Here is a 20,605-nt window from a genome sequence, read left to right on the forward strand (position 1 = left end):
TTAACTTTCGTAAGGCAGGCACGGCGGACCTCGATTTGCATATCTTACTTATCTTATTTGCATATCTTACTTACCTTGCCTGTGAGAATTACAGCCCCAAAACGGATATCGACATGGGCGGGGCGGTGGATTGGAAATAAAACATTGTACGAAGAGAACAAGAAAATATCAGAGACAACAAATAAACTGACGTATATCCGGACTCCGAATCCCTCTCACTCTTACCCACCGCCCCTGTAGAAAAACGGAGAAGCTGATGCTGATTCGACATGTTGTTCTGCTCTCATTTCCTCTCGCTCTTTCTGCTGCCTTCACTGGGATCTTCAGGTAAGATTCTTACCACCACGGGACAGTGGAAAACATATTCTCATCTCAGTACTTACTAATAAATTTGTCCAAATGTGAACTCCATTATTGGTTCGTGGTGAGCGGGGGAGGGTGGCGTGATTGTGGTCGTCATCCCGGTCCAGAATTCTTAATGGCCAACGCTATTTATTGTTCTTGTTTTAAAATGTGTTTGTCAGAAACGTCCTGCCCTTGAATAATGGCAAAGGACAAATTCAAGGAAACAAAGTTTATTAGAACAGGTCTGCAGAGCTGGGTGCCTTTAAAAAAGGACCCCGAGCCTTACACAGTTCCAACTTTTATGTCTCTCTTAACTCCTCCCCTCGCTGGGAAGTGCACATTCTTGAGCTTAGTACTCAGTACTTTTCCATTCCCTAATTGGAGTTGTCTTTCTTTTACAACCTGCAGTCCACCGTTACATCCTCCATGTTATTATCAGTAGCTTATTTCACAGTCTCCATGGTTACACATTTGCAGCTTTAGCGACTACCCCCCCCCCCCCCCATTCCCCCTTAGTCATCCTTGTGTTAGCAGTTTAGCAGAAGCTCAATATTTAACTCCTTCGGGTCACTGCACATCTTAATAACGTAATTACCTCTCACAGTGTTCATGGGATTCTGGTGGGACGTTTATTTATTGTTACATTTTAGCTTGGGTTATACGGTTAATTCGCTTGTAGGTCACCCTGTTACCTGGGTGCGTATTAATCACCTACCCGTCTGTATGTGACTGAGTGGGTTCTCTGCTCGGGTCACGGCGCCCGCTTTGTTTTTTGTGTTCGTCACAAGAGGGGTCCTCCCAGTCAGATCCCTCCGTACGCCCGGAACATCGTCTCCACACCCCGCTACCCACGAGAGGAATGCAATGGGGGCGGAATCAGTAACCCGCCTCTTTGCGCATCGAAGAAGGATGAAAGCTGGTTTCACGCTTCATCCCCGGCAGCTGCGTAGCAGAGGACTCTGATCTACAGGCTGTTCCCGGAGACAAACATCCGGTACTGCTGGCAGATCATCAACTCGGTGAAAGACGCTGTCTGTTCGGCCCAAAACTTGATGGACGTCGAGGTGTCCATGGCAGAATGCTGCCAACTGGCAACTTCTCGGCTGCAGGAGTACGCGCTGAGGGACGCACTGAAACTTGATGCAGCCACCGCAAGGACCCAGTGGGGAAGGACCACGGTTTAGGGCTCTTCTCCCGCGGGAGTAGGGGGGGGGGGTTGTGTGGCGGGAAGTATACCCCCTCAACAATGGTTATGCAATATGAACTAGTAAAGTGCCACGTGAGTGGCTGAAATCGTGAAACTGTATAGAATATAATTGTACTGTCTGTAAAGCATTCACAGTTATTGAATGGTTTATTGTTAATAATTGTGAATAAAGTATATTTTGTAATAAAAAAACGGCTGTTGAGTTAAACGAGCTCTTCTCGTCTGTCATCATGGTCTGAAAGCTCACCACAGTGGTGTCAGGAGTGATGATGATATTGAAGAGCTATGACATCAGATGGAGCACCTGAAAACTCAGGGAATAAGTCAAGGGAGTGAGCAGTATGCCTGCCCCTGCACTGGCCTCCTGAAGATGAGACCCGGAGGGAGGACCAGGAAACCAAGCATCCTAGACCGGCCTCACTCGTGGCCCACATCGGGGACCCAAAGACGCCATAAATGTGGGAGAATGTGCAACATGGGAGACACCACTGACACCGTCAGAACAGGAGGAAGACCAAAGGGCCTCAGCAATTAATGCCACAAGGTTGATCCTGAAGATCCCCAGGTACCGGCCACCTGGAACCTTACCTGGTGCAAGTCAGTCTTGTGGCATGGCACAACAGGTGGAACCCCACCGAGACGGCGGTGCACCTCACCCTGCAGATGGATGCCCTCCCCAACCTAATGCCAGCTGAGCAGTGTGACTACGGGGCTGTCGTTGCAGGACTGGAGCGGTGTTTCAGGCAGAGGCTGTTAGAGGAAGCAATGAGCAAAGAACTGGGCAGTTCACAGCATCATGTGGAAGAAACCCTGGTGGCATTCACAGGAGATCTCCGCCTCTGTGCTCCGCATGGCTACCCCTAGTTCCCTCCCGCGGTCCAGGAAGAGCTTGCCCTCCACGCTTCTGTAAAGGAGCTGACACTGGAGTGCCTTCGGCAGCATGTTCACCTGAAATCACCATCATTGCTGGTTGAGGCACTGGCAGAGGGGGAGAGGGCAGAAGCAATTTTAGCCTCCCAAGCTGTTCCAGCGTCGCCCCGCACGCCGCTTACCCGGGCTTGTATCACCAAGTCGGAGGAGGGAACTGACGAGGAGGATCCCGTGAGACAGGTCCGACCTACTCCGTGCTCGCCCTGTCACATGCCAGGGAGTGATCTCTGCTACCGTTGTGGTGAGTCGGGCCATTTTGCCCGGGACTGCCTCATTGCACCACACCACAGACTAGTGCAGCCGTGGAGAAATGCTGTGTGGGCTGAGCACCACCCGAGACCTCCAGCAGAATCCTCCCTGTTGTCACCTCTCCAGGTGGGCCGATTGGGTGAAGAGCAAGGCTTATGGGAGGACTATGTGGTGGAGGGCATCAGATGCCTTGCATTGGTGGATACAGGGTCAGCCATCACCATCAAACGTCCGAGTGTCCTCCCCGACACGGACCAGCCATCCCTGTCTAAGTGGACAATAACGGGGGTCCAGCTGGCTATGGTCGCTGGTGACTATGTGGCAATGAGAGGGAAGGGTTCACTGGGCATCGCAGTGGGGGAAAAGACAGTAAAGCACAAGGTGTGGCTAGCCGACTTCCGGAGTCCACCATATCCCAGGCAGCGGTGTCGTACTCCACCTGGACTTTTGGACTTTTTTATGGAGTTTGGAGCTGCTGGTGACGGCTGACCCTTCATGTAGGGGCAGCGTGGCATTCTGGGGTTCATCAGACTGCTCCAGCATTCCTAATGGCCAGCGGTATTTGTTATTGTTGTTTTCAAATAGATTCATGTGATTATGGTGGGATGTTCAAGTTCGTTTATTGCTACAGTTAGCTTGGGCTATACAGTTATTTGCTTGTATGTTTGTGGGTCATTCTGTCTGTAATTGGGGTGTGTAATAATCACACCCTACCCCATGTGACTGGATGTGTGAGTGTGTTTACTCCCTGGGTCATAATTCCCTATCAGTATTTTGTAGCTGTTACAATAAAGTGGCTGTTGGGTTAAATGAGTTCTCCTCGTCTGTCATCATGGGCTGAATGCTCACCACAATATATTCCAATGCATGGCATCAGATCTGTTAGTATTTCATACTTTGATCTTACAAAAGAAGATCACTTGTCACTCGTAACCATAGAAGTTTTTGAATCCACAGTTTGGTTCAATTTCCTTTCTTCTAACAGACTTTTATCTCCCTTGCTTAAAATAGGGTTGGTTTCATTTCCATCACACTTTCAGGCTGTTTATCCGTAGCCACATAGCTACAATTACTGTTGAGGCATTCGGGCAGATGGGTCTTGTCAGCCATAGTTGGCAGCTCATCTAAAAGGAAGATTCTGATCTCAAACCTCTGCTGCCTTGCAGCTATACCCACTCATGGCGGATAAACCCTGAGGGAAAAATCCGGAGCTGGAGTCCTTAAGGTGGTCCACAGTGAATCCAACGCTGACTGGCAACTCTGGCAATACTGTTGATATCAAACTGTATCAGTCACTGCCGTTCCTTTGGGTTCATCAGATGCGTGGAGAGAGAGTTGTACATTGGCAGCAGCTTGCTCTCCACATCACACTGCCTAGGCCTGCATATCTAGACAGCTAGACAGCAACATCTATGATTGATCTTGACCAACAGAGGCCTCACTCATTCCCTGTTGAAGCAAGATCTATTGATGCGCATGTTTAGATTTCTCCTCACATTGGGCCTTCTACCGTGGGGTTATGGGAGGAAACCAGAGTTCCTGAGGGGAAACGTATGCAGTCCCAGGGAGATTGTACAATCAGAACTTGGGAAACACCAGAAGGTCAGGACTGAACCTGGGTCTCTGGAACTATCAGGCAGCAGTACTTATGTCAGCCAGTGACTTTGTGGCTCTTTTTGAACGGTGACCAAACTCTGAAACAGACACTCTAGATTCTCCTCCCTTGTGCCTTCAACACAAGACTCCACTTGAATAACTAATGAGCCAGTGAGATTGAAGACAGATTTCTACTTCAATTCTATTAGTTTACACAGGCTGATCGTCCATAACTTTATTGTTCCCATTTATATATTAGTTCCAATCTTTAAACTTAACTTGCATCAAACACAGACATAATTTGAATTACAACCTCATTAACAGAAACTATGCAACAATTGATATGAGTGGTGCTGCCTCCTTTTCATTATATTGCCACTTTTACCAAGTTCTCACACTTAAAACAATAAAGTGCATTTTGAGCACCCGGAGGCAGATATTATTTCTAAACATCCTGGAGATAATGAAGTGATAGGGTTTACAATTTGTGGATTTACCTTTAATCCCGAGCCATGAGGCAAGTGCAACAAAGGTAGCAGCAAGAGACAGAACTCTGAAAATCATCAAGCTCAAAGACGCTGTGGAGATACAATAAAAAACAGTTCAAATCCACTGTCACTCAAGGGGACCTACTCTTTTGCTCAAAGGCCATTTAATGCCCCCTTTGGCCGTCATAATGGTTTTCTTAATTGCTCTTGTAGTTTCTCCATAAACCTCAAATGTCATAATAACAATTTGATAACAACCTGATAAAATGCCTCCTCTTTCTGTCACTCCTCTCTCTTTCTTCCACTCACCAAGACTGCTTCCTGCAGTCGGCTGTTGTTTCCCTTTCAGCAGCTGCATCCAGTCCAGCTTTACCAGGTTCTGCCTCATACTACTGAAATCAGCCCTCGACTGATTTATCTCTAATTCAACCTTCTCCATTTTCATGACTAAAATTTATTCATTTGAGATCACTATTCACTAAAGTTTGCTTTATAGAAACTTCCAGTAAAGTAAGGTCAAGTATACCCCTGCCCCTGGTAGGAATTTCTACAGACTACTTTAAAAACTCTTCCTGGACACATTTAACAAATTCAACCCCATCTAGGTCCCTTACACCAAAACAATCTCAGTCAAATATGAGGAAGTTATTGCCAGGAACAAGAGTTCATCATACAGACGATGGTTACTATAAAGTTATTTTTGCTACATTAATCTACTATGTTTAAAACGTATATTGTTCTCCCAGTCTGAGAACAATGAGAATGGTAATCAGTCTCGGGTGCAACATCCAATAACATCCATTCGACAATGGTACCAGTTCCATTACCTCGGATATGAACAGCGTGTGTGAATGCATACAGGCATGGCACATTGTTCTGGTCAGAAATATTTTCTCTGTTCTGTTCTCTGTAGGTAGGACTGACGGAATATTTAGAATAGAAACACAGACACACATTTTCAATGAAGGTCAAGGATGTTAGGTAGTTCAATGAACTGAGTCCTTAGCAGCAGGTCCAAGGAAATCCACCGCTTCACCAGGTCTTTAAAATATTATCCATCTTTAAACACCATTGAGAGGGTACTCCTGAATGCCTTTTTTCTTTCACTATTTCCACCACCCCGCTTCAAGCTTCCCTTGTTTTAGTAACACACTCAAAGTGCTGGAGGAACTCAGCAGATCAGACTGAGGAATAAGCAGGTTTCGGGCTGAGACCCTTCTTTAGGACTGGAGAGGAAGGTGGAAAAAGCCAGAATAAGGTGGGTGGTCAGGGGAAGGAGTACAAACTGGCAGGTGATAGGTGAAACTAGGTGAGGGGAAAGGTGGGTGTGTGGGTGAAGTTGATGAAGTAAGAAGCTGAGAGGTGAAAGGTAGAAGAAGTAAAGGGCTAAAGAGGAGGAATCAGATAGGAGACGACAATGGACTAGGGAAGGAGATAGGGCATGAGAGGGAGGTGATAGTCAGGAGAGAAGGGGTGAAAGAGGAACCAGAATGGGGAAAATAAAATCGAGAGGGAGAGGGGGGAAAATTACGCGAAGATAGAGAATGGATGTTTGTACCATCTGTTTGGACGCTCATTACATCTTCCAGCCATCACCCCCAGCTTTTTACTTCTTCCTTCCCCCCCCCCACACACTCACCTTCTTCCTCAGCTGGTTTCACCCACCACCTGCCAGTTTGTACTCCTTCCCCTCCCCCCACTTTCTTATTCTGCTTTCTTCCCTCTTTCTTTCCAGTTCTGGTGAAGGGTAGGTGATCAAGGTTTCTGAAGCAGAGCTTCGCACCAGTTTCTCTGAGTCGGACGGTGACCAATCAGCAAGAGGAATTCATTAGACCGGGTGATAAAAGTAACGCAAGTGTAAGCTCAGCGGATATTCCGAGTGTGCCCGTTTCAGAGCGGCTTTGGCTCCTCGGGCTTGGGCAAGGGAACGTATCCAGTAAGTTTTCCTCCTCCTGTTCTTATTTGTTCATTCCTCTTCGATTAGGACATAGTAGTGTAGTGACAATGGCTCTGGGGGCAGTGTGTGAAATGTAGGAAGTCTGGACAACTCAAGTCTCCCAGATAACCACACCTGCACCAGGTGCACTGAGCTGCAGCTCCTCAGAAAATGTATTAATCGGAACTGGAGCCACAGCTCGATGACCTTCGACTCACAAGGGAGAATGAGGAAATGATGGACAGGAGTTACAGGCAGGTTGTCACTCCTAGACTACAGGAGCTAGGTAACTGAGTGGCCGATGGAATAAAGTGTTGGGAAATGTATGATAATGCATTATGGCAAAAGGAACAATAGTTCAGACTATTATCTAAATGGGGAGAAGTTTCAAACATCAGAGATACAGAGGGACTTACGGGTCCTCATGTAAGAATCCTAGAAGGTTAATTTACAGGTTGAATTTGTGGTAAAGGCAGCAAATGCAATGCTGGCATTTATTTCAAGGGGAATAGAATATAAAAGAACAGGATAATGCGGAGGCCTTTTAAGACACTAGTAAGGCCGCACTTGGAGTATTGTCAACAGTTTGTCCCCATACCTCAAACAGCATGTGTTGTCATTGGAGAGAGTCCAGATGGGATTCATGAGGATGATTACAATATTGAAGGTGTTAACATATTAGGAGCGTTTGGCAGCTTTGGAAGTGTACTGACTGGAATTTGGAAAAATGCGGGAGGATCTCACTGAAATTCTCCAAACATTCAAAGGGCTAGAGAGGGTGGATGTGGAGAGGGTGTTTCCTATGGTTGGGGTACTCAGAACTAGAAGACACTGCCTCAAAATGGAGAACAGCAGTAAGGAGGATGTTTTTTAGCCAGAGATATCAAGTCTATGAAATGCTCTGCCACAGACTCTGGTGGAGGTCAAGTCCATGCATATATTTAAAGTGGAATTACAAGCAGCTTCTTTCATGCAATATACAACTAGTCATAGGTATCATATCCCTTTGATGTCCATGAATTTTATTTTTAGTTCATGTTTGGGATAAGGCTAATGATAAGACAAGAACTTGTATATCCTGAAATGTGCAGCGTTACAACTGTCAATGACACGTTTGATCAGTGCAAAAGCAGAAATTTTTCCACAGGAACTGTATGACAGTGTCTTCTACCGACACTATTATAGATGGATGCATCTACCACAGGAAGACCAGTAAGGACAAACTCATTACTTGTATCAGAACCATTTTAACAGCTATGTGTTTCAGGACTTGGCAGTTCATCCATGATGGTAATAGGCAGCCATCTTTGGTGGACAGTAAACTTGTCAAGTTTGGAGGCTTGACTGCTTCAATGGCCCAGAGAGGTATGTTGCCTGGAGTTTGGGCTTTGTGCGTTGACTCTTGGTAGAGTCACCTATGCCAAACTGGTCAAAGGGAAGAGGCCAGACTAAGAGTAGTCCATCGGTCCTCCAGGTTCAGGGGTTCAGCTCAGGGCCACCAACACTGAATGGTCAAAAAAAAATTACAGAAACAGCAATCAAGTTTCCTATATCTGTGTGCGACTGTATTCCTGATATCTACCCGGATTTCCATGACTGACAGTAGTGAAAACCGAGAGGAAGCTACTGGCACAGTCAAGCCAGTCCTCTCTGTATACCAATGACTGTTTCACCACCCACAGTTCCAATCTGCTAATTAAATTTACTGATCATACCACAGTGATTGGCCTAATCTCTATAGGCAGCCTCATTATTATTTGAGAAGTCATCACCCTAACACAGTGGTATCAAGAAAACAACCGCTTCCTTAATGTCACAAAAACAAAGGAGCTGTTTGTGGATTACAGGAGGACTGGAAACAGGCTAACCCCTATTGACATCAATGGATCTGGGGTTGAGAGGGTGAACACCTTTAAGTTCCTCGGCATCTACATCACAGAGGATCCCACGTGGCAATGTTGTCAGAAAGGCACCACAGCACCCCTTTCACCTCAGATGATTGAAGAAGTTTGGTATGTGCCCTCAGATCCTAAGACTTTCTACAGGGGCGCAATTGTGGGCATCCTGACTGGCTGCAACATCGCCTGTTATGGGAACTGTACTTGCCCCAATCACAGGACTCTGCAGAGAGTGGTGCAGACAGCCCAGTGCATTTGTAGGCGTGACCTTCCCACTATTCAGGATATTTACAAAGGCAGGTGTATAAAAAGGGCCTGAAGGATCACTGGAGACCTTAGTCACCCCAACCACAAACTGATCCAGCTGCTATCATCTGGGAAGCAGTACTGCAGCATTAAAGCCAGGCCCAACAGGCTCTGGGACAGCTTCTTCCACTAGACCATCAGGCTGATTAATTGATGCTGATACAATTGTATTTCTATGTTATATTGATTGTCATGATGTACCCCGTAACTGGGTGTCTAAGCAGCAGAGAAGGAAGAATCCGTTGGAGTCTGGTGGTACTATATTCAACAGTGTTTATTAGTAAAATAAGCAAATCAATATCAATAATGCAAATATATAGACAATACATGTTAGCAATAATAAACCTAAAAGTGTGGGAATAATAATAAGCAATAATAAACAAGCTCTATCGATGTCTAGGGATAATGAATTGTCATATAAAAGTATAAAGTTTAGTTCAGTTCATACGTGCTGAGGTAGATGTTGGTTGTTGTGTTGTAATCGTTGGAAAGAGAGAGAGAGCGAGCAGTAACAGCTACAGGCAGGCAAACCTTCCTTTACGTTCTTGATCCGTTGTTCCATGGTCATTGTGGCCATTCAGTTATGACCCCTCTGTCCTTCAGCTAGACTGTTCTTCTGTGCTGGACTCGTCACTCTGGCATGAGTGGACACAGACACTAGCCCCCACCGGCCCTGCTATAACACTGTGAGTTCAACTGACTAACCTCTTTGTTCGGTCTCCGATGCCCCACACCTTACCGTGGGTTCCAACACTCAATCAGTGCTCAATAGTGTGTATCCTGGTGTATCTGAGGGGTATCTCCCCAGACTTCACTTTTATCCTTATTCACGGGGTCTCAGTTGTCAATCAATTTTGAATGGCTGTGTCCATCAAACCAGCCCACTCCAGCTGTCCACTGAGGAATTTTAATGAACAGAATAGTATAAGATAAATAACCCTCTCAGGAGCCATAAGTCTCTCAGAAGTCACAATACGGTGAATCAACAAGTCTTACTCCCCTACTTTCTCTCTCTCTTACCTGTAGCGGATGTTCCAGTATGTTTTCTTTTACATCTCTCTTTCTCATTAGCAGCATAGCAACAGTAACGGTTTGTGATTCTCCCGGGGGGTGGGGGGGGGGGACATGGGCAACTCTGCACCCTTCTGCCCATCAGAGCTGTTCATCCTTCATAACATTGTATATACTATTTATTACAAATTACTATACATTGCACATTTATATGGAGATGTAATGTAATGGTTTTCATGCCTCATGTACGTGAATGATGCAACTAATAAAGTCAGTTTTATTCAACAATTGTGTTCTGGGTAAGCCCAGTAATTTCTAAGTTAGAGAAATGTTCAGCACAACTCTGTGTGCCGAAGGGCCTGTATTGTGCTGTTGGTTTTCTATGTTTTATGTTTCTCATTCACATCTATCATATCTCCACCAAAGTTTTCACTGAATCTAAAGGATAGCCTACTGCATCATTTGACAATCTTTCTCAATACCCACCATTTGACCAACGGGCATGTAGATACAAACAACACACAGTAAATCACATAAAATATACAGGACCGTGAAGAGAGGAGGGGGGAGAAAACTGCAAAAAAAAAAGGCCATGATGCAAAAGACAGACAATCAGAGGCAAGTTGGTGGTAGTACTAGTGTAAAACATGGTCCATAGTGTTTATTGCTGAGGCGGGGTTGGGGTTGTGCAGGGCAATTCAAGAACCTCACATTTGTCAGAAAGTAGGCTTCTGTACCTCCTGCTTACCATAGCAGTGTTGTAAAGTGAACAACGTCACCAGAGAGACACTGAAGCTAGTGGATATAGAAGTGTTTTATTTAGCAAAAAACGAGCAACAGGCATCATTCAGCATTAAGGGCACTCTTGGAAGGAGAGGCCTGCCAGACCCAATGTTATACTGTATAACATTTTTCAAAGCTAAGATCAAAGGTAACAGCAGGATAATTCTATAGACACAGTGTTTCTACATCGCTCCCTTTGAATTTTATATAATTTTGGAACATCTCCGTCTAAACACCCACTCTCCAGGCACCCAAAATGAATGTTAACTCCCACCAACTCGGGGCTGCATTCATGCGCATCCAGCCTTAAGGCGACCAAACGGAGTTTTTCTTTGTCTGCAATCAACCCCCAAAACACAGCATTATTCACAGCCGCAGTTTAAATTCAATCTACAATCCACACTGAGGTCTGAAGACTGGCTGCTGTAAAAATTAGTATTTGCTTCACACCATAAAGCAACAAGTTAAGGCCCTCGGAAACCCACCGGCGGTCGTTGCTAAATAACTGGTCTATGCAGTTGGAGCACCAAAATTCATAGCCGGTAGAGACACACACACACAGAAGCAGTGATACAGCAGTCATTCTCAACAAATTCTGCAGGAGAAAATGGATATAGGATTTGCGTAAAAACAATTGGCGGAAAGGACAAAAACCTTGCTTTCCTTCAACATAATTAAAAAAGCAATAACTGCGCATCTGAACTGAATGCACTTTCCACTGCTGTTTAACGAGTGTAATTTAATCACTTCGCACGAGCTACCAAAAATAATATCTTTTCTCCAGAGTGTATTAAATACAAAACAGCTTACAAATATTTAACTTTAGTAAGGCAGGCACTGCAGACCCCGACTTGCATATTTTACTTAATGTCGCCTGTGAGAATTACGAAATCGACATGGGAGGGTACTGTGATGTGGATTGGAAATAAAACATATACTAAGAGAACAACGAAACCGCCAGAGGGAACAAATAAACGGCTGCATATCCACACTCCTAATCCCTCCCACTCTTACCCACATCACCATACAGCCGAGACCTTGATGAATTTTTCGTTTTGCCAATCTGCATCGTTTCCTGGTAACTCGACATGTTGTTCTGCTCTCATTTCCTCTCGTTCTTTCTGTTGCCTTCACTGGGAGCTGCAGGTAAGATTCTAACCACCACGGGACAGTGGAAAATATATTCTCATCTCAGTACCTACTGACACATTTGTCCAAATGTAAGCGCTCTGTTATTACCTAGTTCGTGGTAGTGGCCGTCATCCCGGTCCAGTATGCCTAATGGGTAGCGCTATTTATTGTTCTTGTTTTAAAATGCGTTCATGGGATTATGGTGGGACGTTTATTTATTGTTACATTTTAGCTTGGGTTATACGGTTAATTCGCTTGTGGGTCACCCTAACTGTTCCCGGGGTGCGTATTAATCACCTACCCGTCTGTATGTGACTGAGTGGGTTCTCTGCTCGGGTCACGGCGCCCGCTTTGTTTTTTGTGTTCGTTCCAAGAGGGGTCCTCCCAGTCAGATCCCTCCGTACGCCCGGAACATCGTCTCCACACCCCGCTACCCACGGGAGGACTGCAATGGGGCGGAATCAGTAACCCACCTCTTTGCACACTGTGGGTTCGCGGAGAAGGTGTGGAGGTTGATGAATGGTCTGGTGTCACGCTTCACCCCCGGCAGCTGTGTAGCAGAGGACTCTCTGATCTACGGGATGTTCCCGGGTACGCACACGGAGATAAACCTCCGGTGCTGCTGGCAGTCCATCAACTCTGTGAAAGACGCTCAGAGGGAAGAGTTAGTTGCGCATCGCAGTGGGGCAAAAGACAGTAGAGCTGGAGGTGTGGCTGTGCTAACCTGTGGCTTTCGGAGTCCACGGCGACCCAGGAGGCGGCGTGGCCACCACCCGGACTTTAGGACGTTTTTGCGGACTCTGGAGTTGCTGGGGATGGCTGACCCTTCGGGTAGGGGGCAGCATGGCACTCTGGGGTTCATCAGACCGCTCCAGCGTTCCTAATGGCCAGCGGTATTTATTATTCTTGTCTTCAAATAAATTCATGTGATTACGGTGGGATGTTTAAGTTCATTTATTGCTACAATTTAGCTTGGGTTATACAGTTACTCACTTGTATGTTTGTGGGTCATGCTGACTGTAATTGGGGTGTGTAATAATCACTCCCCCTCCCATGTAACTATGCCAGCTCACAGAGGAATCCCATTCCCCACAACATTTCCTATTGGCTGTTCTTCTGGCGTTTCTGTCCACATTACCATCCAAACTGCACAGAACTACTTACATTCTTCACTAACCTGCCAGGCTGGGGCTGTTGGGATGTTGGAGGAAACCAGAGTACCCAGAGAAAATCCGCATTGTCACAGGGCGAATGTGGAAACTTGAGATAATGCCAGAGGTCAGGATTTAAACTAGATTACTGGAGCTGTGAGGTTGAGTGCCAATGTGCTGCATCCTGTGTATCCTGTAGTACATCCACCAACATTCTACCACTTCCAGCACACCCCCACCCATTGTCAGAGACTCGGCATAGAATTGGGTTGAATATGGATCTCAAATACTCCAATTGTACTCTATTTATGAGGATCAGAAATTACCTGAACCTCACTAAAGGAGACATATAAAGACATTGGTTCAGGTGTGTGATAAAACCCAGAGTCAAAGCAAATTCAGTTTATTGCCATTTCCACAAGTGTGATGAGGTATGAAGGTGATGGAAGACTTGCTTGCATCAACATTATGGACATGTTGGTTCAGAGATCACACAGTTTAAAGTACACCAGACAGTGAAGAAATAAAGATGTTGGTGGAAAACAAAACGATAAATCCATGGTTGTGCAAGATATTCCTTTGCTGAGGTTGTGCAGATTGTTTCAAGGACCTGAAGTAGCTGTTCCTGTGGAGCTTCAGGCTTCTGAACCTCTCATCTGATGATAGGAATGGGACCCTTGTGGTGGGGTCCTTGATGGTAGCCTTGAATTACCCAATTACACAATTAAGTTCCATTTTGAGATCCATGATCCCACCACAGCCTAGAAAATAGAGCATTATTAAAAAAGGATACTGGCTGCAGATAAAAGGCAGGTTTTTTTCCCAGCTGCTTTCATGTTGGACCAGCTGGCTGTCTTATTAAATTGACAAGAGCTCTACTATTTGCACAATATTTTACTGCTCAGTTTGCATATGTAAGCTTGAAATTAATTGGACATGCACATACTGCAGCTCCTGATGCCAGTCAGACACCTGGGTCACATTCCTGATAACACTTACTCACATTCCCATAGCACTCCTAATAACTGGTTCTGGATAAACATATACCCACATTCCCAAGTCAAGTCACGTCACTTTTATTGTCATTTCGACCATAACTGCTGGTACAGTACATAGTAAAAATGAGACAACGTTTTTCAGGACCATGGTGCCACATGACACAGTACAAAAACTAGACTGAACTACGTAAAAAAACAACACAGAGAAAGCTACACTAGACTACAGACCTACACAGGACTGTGTAAAGTGCACAAAAACAGTGCAGGCATTACAATAAATAATAAACAGGACAATAGGGCAAGGTGTCAGTCCAGGCTCTGGGTATTGAAGAGTCTGATAGTTTGGGGGAAGAATCTGTTACATAGTCTGGTCGTGAGAGCCCGAATGCTTCGGAGTCTTTTCCCAGATGGCAGGAATGAGAAGAGATTGTATGAGGGGTGCATGGGGTCCTTCAGAATTCTGTTTCCTTTGCGGATGCAGCGTGTAGTGTAAATGTCCGTGATGGCGAGAAGAGAGACCCCAGTGATCTTCTCAGCTGACCTGACTATCCGCTGCAGGGTCTTGCAATCTGAGATGGTGCAATTTCCAAACCAGGAATTTCCATCACTATGCAGCTGCTCAGGATGCTCTCAATACAACCCCTGGAGAATGTAATGAGGATGGGGTGTGGGAGATGGACTTTCCTCAGCCTTCGTAGAAAGTCGTGACACTGCTGGGTTTTCTTTGCTATGAAGCTGGTGTTGAGGGACCAGGTGAGATTCTCCGCCAGGTGAACACCAAGAAATTTGGTACTTTTAACTATCTCTACCGAGGAGCCGTCGATGTTCAGCGGGGAGTGGTCGCTCCGTGCCCTCCTGAAGTCAACAATTCCCAGCACAATCTTAGAAACACATCCTTCCTGTGCTCTGGATTGTAGCTCCAATTTTATACCTGATATCAGCTCCGTCTTCCCATCCTTGTATACTGAGGCTTTGTCCTCTCAAGGCTCTGCCACTATTAAAATACAATTAGCCCAAATAAAGGGCCTCAAGTTGGAAGTACAATCTGAGCTGGTTTTTCTCTGAACAACTTAGTAGGTCGATCTTGCCTTTCACTGAGGCCAAGGTAGAGGTCTTGGGCTTAAAAAGGTTGATGACCACTGGTGTAGAGTCTCAATGGATTGAGTTAAGAAATGGCAAGGGTAAAAGGACCCTAATGGTAGTTGTACACAGGCCTCCAAACAGCAGCCGGGATGTGGATTACAAATTACAGCAGGAGATACAAAAGGCATGTCAGAAGGGCAATGTCATGATGATCGTTAGGGATTTTTAACATGAAAGTGGATTGGGAAAACTAGGCCAGTATTGGACCTCAAGAGAGTGGATTTGTAGAATGTCTAAGGGATGGCATTTTAGAACAGCTTGTTTTTGAGCCCACTAGGGGATCAGCTGTGCTGGATTTGGTGTTGTGCAATGATCCAGAGGTGATAAGAGAGCGTAAGGTTAAGAAACCCTTAGGGAACAGTGATCACAATATGATAGAATTTACTTTGAACTTTGAGAAGGTGAAACTAAATTCCAATGTCAGTATTTCAGTGGAATAAAGGAAATTACAATGGTATGAGAGAGGAATTGGACAAAGTTCACTGGAAAGGGACGCCAGCAGGAAGGACAGCAGAGCAGCAATGGCTGGAGTTTCTGCAAAAAATGAGGGAAGTGCAAGACAGATATACTCCAAAAAAGAAGTAATTTTCAAATGGAAGGACACCACCATGGCTGACAAGTGAAATCAGAGCCAAAGTAAAAGCAAAAGAGAGTGCATATAAGGAAGCCAAAGCTAGTGGGAAGATAGAAGATTGGGAAGCTTTTAATAACTTCCTGAATGAAACTAAGTTCAGTAGGAAGGAAAAGATGAATTATGAAAGGAAGCTGGCAACTAATATGAAAGAAGATACTAAAAGCTTTTTAAAAAATATATAAAGGATAAAAGAGAGTCGCGGGTAGTTATGGGAACAATAGAAAATGATGCTGGAGATATTGTAATGAGATGCGCAGAGATGGCAGAGAAGTGATGGCGTATTTTGCATCAGTCTTCACAGTGGAAGACATCTGCAGTATAGCGGACACTCAGGAGAGTCAGGGAAGTGAAGTATGTGCAGTAAATATTATGACGGAGAAGGTGCTCAGGAAGCTTAATGGTCTGAGGGTGGACCTGATAGAATGCACTCTCGGGTTCTGAAGGAAGTAGCTGGAGAGATTGCAGAGGCATTAACAATGATCTTGATAGATTCTGGCATTGTACCAGGTGACTGGAAAATTGCAAATGATACTCCACTATGTAAGAAGAGTGGGAGGCGGCAGAAAGGAAACTATAGACCTGTTAGCCTGACATCAGTGGTTGGGAAGTTGTTGGAATCAATTGTTAGGGGTGAGATCACGGAGTACCTGGAGGCACATGTCAAGATAAGCCAAAGCCAACATGATTTGCTGAAAGGAAAATCCTGCTTGACAAACCAACTGCAATGTTTTGAGGAAATTATAGGCAGGGTAGACAAAGGAGATGCAGTAGATGTGGTATACCTGGATTATCAGAAGGCTTTTGACAAGATGCCACACAAGAGGCTGCTCAACAAGATAAGAGCCGATGGAATTACAGAGAAGTTACTAGCATTGGTTTCTTGGCAGAAAACAGAGAGTGGAAATAAAGGGATCCTATTCTGGCTGGCTGCCGGTTACCAGTGAAGCTCCACAGGGGTTGGTGTGGGACCGCTACTTTTTACAATGTATGTCAATGATTTGAAATTAAATGGATTAATGTATTTGTGGCTAAATATGTCAATGATACAAAGATAGGTGGAGGAGCGGGTAGTGTTGAGGAAACAGAAAGCCTGTGGAGAGACTTAGATAGTTTAGGAGAATGGGCAAGAAGTGGCAAATGAAATACACTGTGGCAATGTGTATGGTCATGCACTCTGGTGGAAAAAATAAATTGGCAGACAATTATTGAGATGGGGAGAGAATTCAAAATGCAGTGATGCAAAGGGACTTGGGAGTCCTTGTGCAAGGTACTGTAAAGGTTAACCTCCAGGCTGAGTTGTGGGTGAAGAAGGCGAATGTAGAGTTGTCATTCATTTCTAGAGGTATAGAATATAAGAGCAGGGATGTGATGTTGAGGCTCAAGTTATTCTTGAGACCACACTTGGAGTATTGCGTGTAGTTTTGGGCTCCTTATTTTAGAAAGGATATACTGACATTGGAGAGGGTTCAGAGAAGATCCATGAGAATGATTCCTGACATGAAAGGTTTACTGTATTGAGGAAGGTCTGGCAGCTCTTGGGCTGTATTCCCTGTAGTTCAGGAGAATGGGGGGGGGGGGATCTCGTAGAAGCATTCAGAATGTTAAAAGGCCTGAACAGATTAGATATGGCAAAGTTATTTCCCATTGTAGGGGAGTCTAGGACAAGAGGGCACGACTTCAGGATTGAAGGACGTCCATTTAGAACTGAGAGGCAGAGAAATTATTTTAGTCAGAGGGTGGTAAATCTGTGGATTTATTGCCACGAGCAGCTGTGGAGGCTAAGCCATTGGATGGATTTAAGGCAGAGATGCAGTTAGGTTCTTGATTAGCCAGGGTATCAAAGGGTATGGGGAGAAGGCAGGGGAGTGGAGATAACTGGGAGAATTGGGTCAGCCCATGGTTGAATGGCAGAGCAGACTCAATTGGCTGAATGGCCTACTTCTGCTCCTATATCTTATGGGCTTATGATGGATGTCACCTTTATAAGTTATTGTCTTTTGAAGTGATCCTTGATGGCGAGGGTTGTGTATGCAATGGAGCTGGATGAGTTTGCAACTTCTGCAGCCTCTTGCAATCCTGTGCATTTGAGCCTTCATATTAGGCAGTGATGAAACCAACGATAATTTTCTTCACTATCTATCTATAGAAATTTGCAAGAGTCTTTGGTGACATAATAATTCTTCTCAAACTCTGAAAGAAGTAGAGCTGCTGGTGTGCCACTTTCATGACTGCATCAGTGTACTGGGCTAGTTTCTCTGAGCTGTTGATTACCAGGATCTTGAAGCAGCTCACTCTTTCCACTGATCCTGAGGACTGGTATGTGTTGTTCTGACTTATCTTTCTGGTCCATAATCAATTTCTTTATCTTCCCGTCAGCGATGACAGTTTGTTGTTACAACAACATGCTACTGGCTAATGTCTCACTCCTCTGTCCTCCGCTTTGCCATTTGAGATTTTACCAACAATAGTGGTGTCATCTGTGAATTTATAGCTACCACAAGAACAGCGTTTAGCCATATAGTCAGAGTGCAGAGAGAGTACAGCACTGGCACAGCTGAAAAGGCAGTTTACCATATTTTGATAGCATTAAAGATCGTTTGTCACAATAACAAAACTATAACCGTCCAGATTACTACCCTAATCCGGTAATTGCTGTTCAACTAATAATCAGGAGCAGACGACTCATTTACAAGAGGACACCTCTAGCTTATATAGTTCCAGCATATCTCTCTGATTTTTGCTCATTCATCTAAACTACTTACACTTCTCCATAAATGCTGCCTAACCTGTTGTGTGTTTAAAATATCACGATTCGCCCAAGCAGAAAAACTGCCTGTAAAAACATGGAAGGTGTAGGCAGGAAATTGGTTTACAATAGTTTAATATTATTAGCTCAGCCATGATCAAATTAAGTAGAAAGATCTGGGCCCTTTGGCTGAGGCTATAAAGAGTCTGCATTGTACTGGACTTGTAGCTGCAGAAAAGCTATTTGTGTTATATTAGAGATAACAAAATTTCATAAATGCAATGAAGTTGTCATGACTTGCAGGAAGAGTGAAGCTACCACGGAAGACCCGAATCCCACAATATGTTGGCCCCTAGTACCAGGGAACGCCTAGATTGGTTCTGCATTGGATCTTGCTGTAATTTCAAAGATCTGTTACAATTCAAAGTTCAAAGTAAATTTATGTTCAAAGTACATATATGCCACCATATACAACCCTGAGATTCATTTCCTTCTGGGCATACATAAGAAATCCCTAATAGAATAATAACCTTAATAGAATCAATGAAAGACCACATCAACTGGATGTTGAACCAGTGTGTGAAAGACAATGAACCGTGCAAATAAAAAAGAGAGTATAATAACAAATAAATAAATAAACAATAAATATTGAGAATATGAGATGAAGAGTCATTGAAAGTGTCTATAGGTTTGGGAACATTTCAGTGATTAGGCAAGTGAAGTTATCCACTTTGGTTCAAAAGCCTGATGGTTGAGGGGTAGTAACTGTTCCTGGACATGGTGGTTTGAGTCCTGAGGCTCCTGTGCCTTTTTCCAGATGGCAGTGATGAGAAGAGAGCATGACCTAGGTGGTGAAAGCCCTTGATGATGGATGTTATGACAACACTCCTTGTAGGTGTGTTCAATGGTGGGGAAGCTTTACCTGTGATGATCTGGGCCGTAACCACTACTTTCTGTAGGATTTTCCTTTCAAGCACTTTGGTGTTTCCATGCTAGGCTATGATGTAGCTTGTGAATATACTTTCCTGTTTATGGGATTTGTTGAACTTTCCAAAGCATTCAACACTGTACAAAGAGAGCTCTCATGGGATGGCCTCCTGAGGTTTGGCTGTCCCAATAAATTTGTTGACATCCTCCGCCAGTTCCACGATGGGATGACTGTTTGGTTGACCACAGGAGGATAAGAGTCCAAGCCCTTCCTTGTACGCACGGGTGAGGCAGGGGTGTGTGCTAGTGCCAGTTCTCTTTAACATCTTCCTCGTGTGTAACCAAACTTCTCCGCAACAAGATTGAGGACAGCAGCAGTGTGGCAGTCGACATCAGATTAGATGGCAACCTCTTTAACATCACGAGGCTCCACACAACCACCAAACTCCGTAGAGAATTGGTCCTGGAGCTGCAGTATGCAGATGACTGTGCTCTTGTGGCCCATACTCCGGAGGATCTTCAGACTGTTCTTGCTGTGGCGGTGAGAGCGTACAGCAGGATGGGGCTGACTGTCAATACCACCAAGACAGAAGTGGTTTGCCAATGGAATATCAGTATCCCACACACCCTACATGCTTTCACTGTTGGTGATGACAAGCTGTCAGTAATGCCATCTTTCAAATATCTGGGGAGAATTCTCTCTGAGGATAGCGGCATTGACAATGACATCCAGAGCCGCATTAAACAGGCATCAGCTGCCTTTGGGAGACTTCGGCATAGAGTCTTTCAGAACAGGAGCCTTTGTCCTTCAACAAAGGTCATCATATACCAAGCAGTCTGTGTCACCACCCTCCTTTATAGCTGTGAAGCTTGGGTAACCTACAGCCATCACATCAAGTCCTTGGAGAGCTTCCACATAAGCTGCCTTCAGCGCATCCTGGGAATTACCTGGTGTGAGCGGGTGCCTCACACTGAAATACATGAAGACCAACTGCAGAAGTATTGAGGCCATGATCACCCAGCGTCAGCTGCAGTGGCTGGGGCACATGATAAGGATGTCCCCATGTCGGCTACCCCGCAGAGTGTTATACGGCCAGCTACATCATGGTCGACGCTCAGCTGGAGG

General features: G+C 44.9%; 1 protein-coding gene across 5 annotated transcripts in view; it reads left to right on the forward strand.

Moving 5' to 3' along the window:
• Positions 1–142: 142 nt before the first annotated feature.
• The window catches only part of LOC140717100 (uncharacterized), a 50,161-nt gene continuing 29,698 nt past the window's right edge, over positions 143–20,605 (forward strand). For 2 of the 5 annotated variants that reach the window (XM_073030315.1, XM_073030335.1), the window contains exon 1: positions 143–327. In XM_073030315.1, the coding sequence (XP_072886416.1) occupies positions 270–327 (58 nt within the window). In that variant the 5' untranslated portion in view covers positions 143–269. Of the gene's footprint in view, positions 328–11,741; positions 11,896–20,605 lie in introns of those variants that run through there. The other 3 variants (XR_012096445.1, XR_012096444.1, XM_073030325.1) reach the window with 3 other exon arrangements.

Source organism: Hemitrygon akajei, chromosome 2 (assembly GCF_048418815.1).
Source record: "Hemitrygon akajei chromosome 2, sHemAka1.3, whole genome shotgun sequence".
In the NCBI taxonomy this organism is placed as follows: domain Eukaryota; kingdom Metazoa; phylum Chordata; class Chondrichthyes; order Myliobatiformes; family Dasyatidae; genus Hemitrygon; species Hemitrygon akajei.